This window comes from Corylus avellana, chromosome ca2 (assembly GCF_901000735.1).
Source record: "Corylus avellana chromosome ca2, CavTom2PMs-1.0".
Lineage (NCBI taxonomy): Eukaryota > Viridiplantae > Streptophyta > Magnoliopsida > Fagales > Betulaceae > Corylus > Corylus avellana.
This window is the reverse complement of record NC_081542.1, coordinates 17314504-17324192: the sequence shown is the minus strand read 5'-3', so window position 1 is coordinate 17324192 and position 9689 is coordinate 17314504. Positions and strand designations below refer to the sequence as shown.

Genomic DNA, 9689 nt, shown 5'->3' with positions numbered 1-9689 from the left:
TTGACTCCTATAATGTTTTAGAAGCATGCGACTCATATGGGGTTGTTAGAGTCTTTTGTTCTATTAAGTTAGTGGGAGTTATGTGCCTTGTGTATATCATGAGTATTTTTATGTTGCTATTTGCGTGCATTTGTGTTAACTATGGCAATGATATTGTGATACGAGACATTGTGTGTGAGTCTCGGTAAGACAATATGTATTAGTCTCAGTGGGCTTTATTTGAAAATATAATGATCACTATTTATGTGTTAGGAGTGAACACCAATTTCAGATGCTTAGTGGAATTAATCTACCCCTCTTTGTACAAATTAAATAGTCACAATAGCAAAATAATAATCAAGCAACCCACAAGCAAGACACCAAAATTTTTACGTGGAAAACCCTTCAATGCGAAGGTAAAAAACATAGGACCTAGTCCAGTTAAATCTTCCACTATCAATAATAATGAGTTTACAATTGTTTTCCCTAAAGAAATATCTAGAGGTTATTATCACATCGAGAATACATGCATTCTTGGATTAAACATAAATTCATCACCCTAAAGTGGATTCTAACAAGAATAAAGAAAGATCTCACCAAGTAGGTATTAACAACCAAGCGACTGGAGAGGAATTCCAACGATCGACACTAGTCAATACGTAGCACTCGTCGTCAGAAGCAACATACTAAAATTGCATCAAGATCGGATCACAAACGACCTTCCAAACTCTGACAGATGTGAAAAAGGCGAAACCATTTTTCTTCTTTTACTTTTTCTTTCTCTCCCTGCGCTGCCGCACTCTATCTTTTCTTCTTTTTCTTTTTGTCTCTTCTTTAGTCTCACTTAAAAAACACAAATATAAGTGTTTCTTTTATACTACAAAACAAAACCCTAATGTTTTGTTATAGGCTTATTGCCCATGTGGTCCTCACATAAGAGGGACCACCCAACATTGTGTTATTTGCGTCTTATACTTGCTTTATATTTTCCTTGGTCACGTGATTGTAAGTACTTGTTATATGTCATGCATGTGTATTCTAACTTGTTACTTGCAAATACATTTTGATCAGGTTGTGTGTTTAGAATGCTTATTTGTGTTTATCTTGTGGTTAAATGACTTATGTTGTCCAAGTGAAAGATTGTTGTATTCAGAGACGGAGGGAGGAGGGGACCGAGGTAGGACATGGTCCCCCCCAAAATAAGGGGAAAAAAAAATTATAAGTAATAAAAAAAAAAAAAAAATTGGCCCTATTTTTAGATTTTTTGTCCATATCCAACAAAAAATTTTGTCCATATCCAACAAAAACTTTTGACCCTATTTTTAATTTTTTTGGGCCATACCCATTAAGTTGTTTTATTTTTGGTCCTTACTTTCAAATGTTCATTTTTTTTTTGTCCTTACGGTAGTCTTTATTTCATAAAAAACAATCAAAATAATTTATTTTTAATAAAATTTTTTTTTAAAAGAACTGAAAGAGAAAAAAAAAAAAAAACAAATTGGCTGGCCCCCTCCCATAAAATTTCCTGGCTCCGTTCTTGGTTGTATTTATTTCTTTTGGTTGGACTAACATATTCATTTGCTTTGTTTTGGGCCCATAATGGGATGAGCCAATTTTGTGAACACATGAATAACCCATTTACTCTCACTCTATATAGAAGTGAAGTTTGCCCATTAGGCTTTACTATGTCATTATATGAAAATTAGGTTTGAGAATAATAGTCTCTCACCACACAAAAAATACAGTCTTCTTCTATGTGTTTGGGCATCTATAAGAAATTAATAGAGGTAAACATTGAAAATTTATCATGAGAATATTAAAAGTATGATGTTGTTTAATTTATTTATACAAAAAAAAAAAAAAAAGATTTATTATTAATTTATTGTAACAGTATGCCTATAACGGTTTAGTTGTCGATTACAATCCCTTCTAAGTCTCGAGACAAGGAAATTCGCTGGAAAAAAAAAAAAGGCCTGTGTTTTATTTTATTTTATTGTTCTTGGCAGCAAAGGAAACACAAAACAAAGCTAACCAGATATAGAGTCCGTTTAAAAGTGGTGTATGGTTTTAAATTACCCAGAAACAAATCAATTACGTTTCCAAAGCTTAAGGAAGATAATGTATTTTTTAAAAAAGCACACGATTTTAATTCTTAAATATTAAATTGGTATTTTAAAAGCAGAACCATATTTTCATCAAAAACTTAACTATATTTTAAAATTAATTTTTTTTAAAACGGCTAAAACAAAACAATCCCTTAACCCATATTCAGAAAAGTAAACATAAGAAACGACAGCATCAATCCTCGTTTTCCACGCTCATGTCCAAAAAGCATTTCCAGCATGCCTGTTCCTTTTTGTAATAACCTGTGGATTTACGCTCAAAGCGTTACTCCGTACTTCATTGGCATGAGCCGGAGAGGCCGCCCACAGTTAATTTATTTAGGTTTGAGTTGAGTTTGATAGAATTGACTCGGTGTCGACTCATGTAATAAATGAATCGACCCTAAACATAAAGTTAGGCTCGATTATTAAACAAGTTGTATTCGTATAAACTCAACATATATAAATTGCATAATTTGTCTAATTTTATTTTTATTATTTTTTAATTTTATAATGAAAAAATGTTAAGTATTTTAAAAAAGTAAAATGAATTTTCTTAATAATTTAATAAGTATAACTTAATTATTGTAACTGCAAATTTTGATATAAATGTATTTGTATTTGTGTGTATATGAGCGGGTTTGTTTGTGTAATGAATGTATAGACATTATAAGACAAGCATATAGACTCGAAATTAAATTGTTTAAGATTCGAGTTAATATATATATATATATATATATATATAGCTCGTTCAAAAAATAAATAAACTGAACTTCAACAAAATATCTAACTTAATAATAAGCAAACTCAACGCATATTTGAAAAAAATTGAATGAACCGAACTCGAAGGCATATAGACTTTACTCTAAAACCCTTTTTCATCAACTTTCTACTAGAAACCAGCTAAGGTGGGCCCAAAGGCCAACAAATTTATCAAATGAGTGTAGCTTTTTGCACAAGTCAATCAATCCAACTACAAAGCACCTCAAATTCAAAAGAAAAAAACAAAAGAGAAAATGAAGGAATTTCTTAGAAGTGCTTCGTCCGGAAAAAAGTGCTGTTTCATGGCATCTTTATAATTTTGTAAATTACAAAAGTGCCACGCTGCACGGCAGCAGCACTATTTTTTTTTTTTTTAATTAATTCTCAAAAAAAAAAAAAATGCTGCTCCTTTAATAATCTCTGAATTGTGATAAAGTGGTTAATTACTACCAAAAAAAAAAAAAAAGGTTTCGAGGGAGAAAAAACTGGGGCCACAGAGCTGACAATGGGGTTAAGTAAAAATGAGCATAATGTTTCACTGGCACAAGATATAATAAAATAAACTATGGGAAAGGCCAAAGTCACCAGAACACAACAACTCAATTCATTCAGAATTGTATAAAGAAGATACCCCTTCTGGCTACTGCTGTGTCTGTGAAGCAACACCATGGGAATGGCAATGGAGCAGCAGTTGCACGTGCTGTTCTTGTGGGTGACTTTGGTTGTGATTAGTGTTTCTGGTGCAAGAGGGAAACAACATATCTCAGCGGTGGGAGACCCGGGAATGGAAAGAGATGAACTGAGGGTGGCCTTTGAAGCTTGGAACTTTTGCAATGAGGTTGGTGAAGAAGCTCCTGGCATGGGGAGCCCAAGAGCTGCTGACTGTTTTGATCTCTCAAGTAAGCACCAACGTAGAGAAAAACGTAAGAGTAAAGCAGAATGCCCTTTTTCTTTCTATGTATTTTGCTTTTTAATTCTTAAGTTTATCATTTTCCCTGTTTGATGTCAGAAACTCAATCTTTTCCCTTGTATATGAGCAGAATATCATGGCAAAGGCCAATGGGCATGTTCATTATTAGCTTCCATTTATTTGCTAATGCTCTGAATGCATGATTTGTTATTTGCTTTTACAATTTCCTCATTTTCACCCATGACATCATTTCTTTGCTTCTTATGGTACTTGATAATTGCTGTTCAGTTTTTTTTCTCTCTGTTTTCTAATTGGATGATGAATACTGGTACAATGGGCAGATTTTTCTATGATACACAGGGTTGCAGAAGCAGATAACAAGCTTGGGGTGGGTAAAACATTCCCGGAGCTGGACCCGGGAGCTGTAAATAATGTAGACCTTTATGCTGTACAGAAGGAGCTCTATCTGGGTTCTTTATGTCATGTTGCAGATACTCCAAGTCCATGGCAATTTTGGATGATTATGCTGAAAAATGGTAACTATGACACTAAATCTGGCTTGTGTCCTGAGAATGGGAAAAAGGTGCCTCCTTTTAATCCGGGGAGGTTTCCTTGCTTTGGAAAGGGCTGTATGAATCAGCCCATATTGTATCATCAACAAACACAACTATTAGGTGGTGATACATTGAGAGGAAGTTTCAATGGAACTTATGATTTAGGTTCTGATATTAGGGGTGGACTTGATGGAATCTCTTTCTTTGAGGTGGTTTGGGAGAAGAAAGTTGGTGTTGGGAGTTGGGTATTCAGTCATAAGCTCAAGACTTCGAAGAAGTACCCATGGTTGATGTTGTACCTCAGAGCTGATGCAACCAAAGGATTCTCTGGAGGTTACCATTATGACACAAGAGGAATGCTCAAAACAGTAAGTATAAGCTATTTGGAATCATTTTTATCATTTCTCAGTCATTAGTTCATGATCCATGTGTAACTTTTTTGTCTCTATAATAGTTAGAATGTACCGCTAGGCTAGAATGGAAATTGTCTTCATTTTCATTGTAATATTATGGCATCTGTTCTACTGACAAGATAGATAAGAAAATGAGTCATTGTTTTTGTTAATGACAGAAACGTATATAGAGATTGATTTCCTTGCTTTTTATGCAGATCAATCATTTGATTAAAAACAAGAGTCTCATAATTGGACTGCTAATTGACCTTCCTGCAATTTTTACCAAAACTGATTCTACATTGGGTCTAACTTTATAGTTCGGGTAAGGCATATATAGTTCATCTGTCCATTGTCCTTTTGTCCTAAATAGATTAGTTGTTTGGTTAATATGAATTAAAAATTCACACCTAATCATGGTCAAACATAGAGTCCTCCTTAATTTGTGATTTTAAAACTTTTATCTAGAGCAGGTTTAACCAGTACAGAGAGACCCTGAATAAGATTCCCTGAAGGTCACAATAGATCACATGAGCCCTGCATATTTAGCTTGCAAATGCATGCATGAGTTAGGTTTTTTCTTTGTTCTTTTGTTAATGCTGAGCACTGCAAACCATGAAGTGAGACGTTGTTTTATCCCCAACTAATCAACAGAAAAGGGGGAAAAAATGGTTTCTCATCTGTCACTTCATAAGCATCTTCATTGAAGTTGAAATAACACTCTAAATGCCTTTAAACTAAATAATCATCTTGAATGTGTTCCGTTAACTCTCCTTCCAACTAGGTGATTTCTCTTGTATATTTCCAATATACCGGAGGTGCCTTACACTCTGTTGCACATGGTGGCCTGATTATTTGTTGAAGTAGAATGCATTAATTATTAATTTTATATCACCTTGTGACCAGTTGGACACTTTGACTTAATAAACCAGAGTTGGCAGTTGAGAGTTCAGGCCTTGTTTATGTTTCTTAATTACTGAGGAAAAAGCATTCAGCCTGCTGTCTTCCCTGTGCTCCTTTAATTCCACAAGTAACAATTTCTGCTCTATTTCAGCTACCAGAGTCACCTAATTTTAAGGTCAGGCTGACTTTGGATATCAAACAAGGAGGAGGGCCCAAGAGCCAGTTCTACCTAACAGATATTGGTAGCTGTTGGAAGAACAATGGTGATCCCTGCGATGGAGATGTACTAACTGATGTAACCAGATACAGTGAGATGATCATTAACCCTGACACTCCAGCTTGGTGCAGCCCTAAGAGTTTGGGCAGTTGCCCACCATATCATATTACTCCAGACGACAAAAAGATCTACAGGAATGATACCACTCACTTCCCATACCAAGCTTATCACTACTACTGTGCTCCAGGTAATGCAAAACATTTGGAGCAACCTGTAAGCACTTGTGATCCTTACAGCAATCCTCAGGCGCAAGAGCTTGTTCAGTTGCTGCCTCACCCCATATGGGCTGAGTATGGCTATCCAACCAAGCAAGGACAGGGATGGGTAGGTGATGGAAGAACGTGGGAGCTTGATGTTGGTGGGTTATCAAGTAGACTCTACTTCTACCAGGTTAGTTACTCATTTACTACATTATATAATGAATCGAGGGAAATGTTATTTAGTATACTATTATATAACTGTTATACGACTGGTATTACTTGACAGTAAAAAAATTAGCTTTTGATTTTTCTTTTTTACAAGTCCTTACTGATTCAAAAACTAATTTTGTATGGTAGTCGTATAGCAGTTTTCTAAATAGCATTACTTTGTTGCTTATACGTTTATGTCTATCGCAGGATCCTGGTACTCCTCCTGCTAGAAGAATATGGACATCCATAGATGTGGGTACTGAAATTTTTGTTAGTGACAAAGATGAAATCGCAGAATGGACTCTCAGCGACTTCGATGTTTTGATCTACACATCCCCAATTCATAAATAGTTTCCAACCTTTTCTTCTGGTTGTTTTCTCTTATTTCCAAGTCAAGCAAAATAAAATAAAAGGCCAAATTGTATTTAGAATGGAGCAGATATAGTGTGAGAGGATGAGAAAACCACCCCAAAAAAAAACAAAAAAAAAAACCCTACTAAAATCAGGGTGTCCGAATTTCTGTGCAGGTGGACTCCAACACCTTAAGCTGCCCAAAGAAGGTGAGTTTTACATATGCTCTCTTGTGGTGTTAGAAATGCAAACAAACTAATTGTAGTGGATTCTGATCCGTAAGGACAGGCTTCCACATCCTTGGGACATAACAATTTAGAATTCTCAATGCAGAGTTGAATCAAAAGATCTTCAAGAATGACTCTTTAGTTTTTCTACGAAAGAGGAAAGAAATTATATATATATAATCCAGTGTTCTTAATTTTTGTAACAAATTGGAAACTTATCCAAGCAAATTAGTTCCAAGTATGAAGTATCCATTTATATGGTGTAGCAGCTCCTACCCAACCACCTGCAACTTTGGCAATATTCATGTAGACGTAGTTAGGAGACAAAATCATTGGTTGCATTATGGTAGTTTGGTTATGCAAGACTGGAATGGGCCTACCATCATGTGCAAACGAAATCCAGCTGATTCTTGGTTTACGCATAAAGCCGAACAGATGTGACGCGCTCCAGCAAATTGGATTGCGGCTTTTCCTTGTTGCGTCACTGTCAAAATAAGATGAGTTTACCCGAAGTCCCTGCCGACCTCGAGCCTATGAGTCTATGACGGTGCCATCTAGTGGTGGTTGAATTTTCTCCTCCGGCTTTAACTCAATAGTTGGTGAGAAAGTACTAGCCAAAAGAAATTATATTTATACCAAATGCTATATTATTACGAAGATGTGGCAATGAATATTAGTTATTGATTTTTACTTTTAAAAGTGCTTGTTGATCTAAATATTAATTTTTACTGTTACGCCATCATAATTATATGACAATCGTATGAGAGTCTACTAAATAGTACTTACAGTTTTGTAAACAAGTAGAATTTCTTCTTGTTATAAAGATGTGGAGTTTGATCTAAACTAACACAAATTTATTGTTTGAAAAATTTCCACATCAATAATTGTTGTCACCGTGAGAGGATTTGTGTGAAAGCAATAACTTGAGGTGTGGAAATTATTTGGGCAAGTACTAGAAAACCGCGGAGGCCTAATTTTTTTTATTAAAAATAAGTAGAGAAATGATAAAATTTATTCTTTCAAATATTTTTCAATTATCTCCTATTGTGAATGAGCGAATCCACCATTGATTTGTGTGGACCCACATGAATCCACAAATTTAATGGTCGATCTATTAGATTTGCAAAAAGAGATGGTTGAAAAAGTGATGGATAACATGCCTAAAAAATATATATATAAGAAAAATAAAAAGGGCTAAACTTTACAAGGACATGTGGTTTAATGTGAAACTAGAACTGAACTATGTTACCTCATAAACTTTAGAGCTTCTTAGGGAAAAGAAGGTGGAGATTGTTTTGGTGGAAGTTGGTGTGGTTTCCACATGTCATTCCCAAACATGCTTTCATTTTGTGGCTAGCTATGCAGAACATAATTATAACAGGTGATCGGCTGATTAGTTGGGGATATAATAATGATGTTATGTGTCTTTTCTGTCATAATCAAATGGAAAGTAAAGAGCATATGTTTTTTGAATGCAGTTTCAGCTATCGAATTTAGAAGTTTTGTATGCTTCGATGTAAAGTGGACAAGCCTTCTGTAATTTGGAGTGAGATTATGTAGTTAGGCATCAGTCAATGGGGGAATAATGCTCTTAAAGGTGTCCTTTGCCGCCTGGTCTTAGGTTCTGTAGTTTACAACTTATGGCGCACAAGGAATGATATAAAACACTTTGGTCAGCCTAGCACTGAGGAGCAGCTATTGAAGAAAATCCTTTGGAAAGTGAGATCCAAACTAGTTGGGAAGGGGAAATTCCCTAAGACTAGAGAGAATCTGATTTTAGTCTCTTTGTGGAATTTACTTGCATATTTGTTGCTGTAGGGCTTTTTGCAGGGTTTGTGGAGTCTGGTCTGGTTGTTGAGTGTGTTCTCTTTAAAAGCTGATCCTATTTTGGGAAGGCTTTTTGGTGGGGTTTTTTTTGTTTTGCTTGTAATTTTTGCTGATTGCAAGCTGTATGCAGCGTTGTGTTTTTTCTAATTTGTTTCTGGTTGGTTTTAAGCCTCTATGATGTTGTGGTTACAGCCTTTTGGAAGGGTTTGTATATGGTGCTACTTTGTTGATTGGTTTGTTTTGCTCTTAATGAAGTTTTCTTATTCATCAAAAAAAAAAAAAATGTGAAACTGAAATCAAATGAACTCCTTGGTTTGAAAAGGTATTGCAAATGGTACATCTGATAAATGCAGTTTTGTGCAATAATTTAATGGTGTGCCACGTCAGATTGACACGTGTCTCATAAGCTACATTAATATTTTTTAACAATTAAAAGAATTAAAAAATCTAGGGATCCCCATTTGGCGAAAGGAGGTGGCTTGCCCAACCCTTGATTTATTTTTAAAAACAAAATTTTGCTTCCCACCTGTTTCTCTCTTCAGTTTTCTCAAAACCAACCTGGAAAATCCAGGTTTTGCTTGCCTAAATGATGCTCTGAAAGCTAGGGTTTTTCTTTCTTTCTTGTTCCTCTCTTGGAACCTTGCTCAGTGGGTCAGGTTTGTTACTCTTTACCCTTGTCTGTATACTTCTCTTTTGGACATTTGTTTCATATGCTGCTTAAGATATGCGCTTGCAATGCAGCTTCAGAGGCAAATTCTTGTTCTGTGAAGTTGAATAAGAAAATGTGCAAGTGTTATATTACGTGATATTGTGATCATCACTATCCATGCCTAATGGCTTTGACACTTGAAATATGCAACCAAAAGTATACATTTTTTAACTGCGCTGCTGGCTAACCCCTTATCAAGTATAAGATTTCTACAAACCCATTTAGTTTTTTTTTTTTTTTTTTTTGCTGAGTTTGATACTCTTAATATAATTTAGTTATGTTATTA

At 35.1% G+C, this 9689-nt stretch overlaps 1 protein-coding gene across 2 annotated transcripts; it reads left to right on the top strand.

Moving 5' to 3' along the window:
* Positions 1-3394: 3394 nt before the first annotated feature.
* Positions 3395-7540, top strand: LOC132170654 (uncharacterized). 2 transcript variants are annotated; one of them, XM_059581714.1, is made up of 4 exons: positions 3395-3742; positions 4095-4675; positions 5754-6269; positions 6497-7540. In XM_059581714.1, the coding sequence occupies exons 1-4, from the start codon at positions 3511-3513 to the stop codon at positions 6638-6640; spliced, it is 1473 nt and encodes a 490-aa protein (XP_059437697.1). In that variant the 5' UTR covers positions 3395-3510; the 3' UTR covers positions 6641-7540. The 2 variants fall into 2 exon arrangements, with proteins under 2 accessions (XP_059437697.1, XP_059437695.1); XM_059581712.1 differs by having other exon boundaries at positions 3395-3766.
* Positions 7541-9689: the final 2149 nt, after the last annotated feature.

Excerpts from the sequence above, each read along its gene's own strand:
- LOC132170654 (XM_059581712.1), top strand. The coding sequence starts at position 3,511 with ATGGGAATGGCAATGGAGCAGCAGTTGCACGTGCTGTTCTTGTGGGTG. Across the intron at positions 3,767-4,094 it reads GCACCAACGTAGAGAAAAAC|ATTTTTCTATGATACACAGG; the intron begins GTAAGAGTAAAG and ends TACAATGGGCAG. Across the intron at positions 4,676-5,753 it reads CAAGAGGAATGCTCAAAACA|CTACCAGAGTCACCTAATTT; the intron begins GTAAGTATAAGC and ends GCTCTATTTCAG.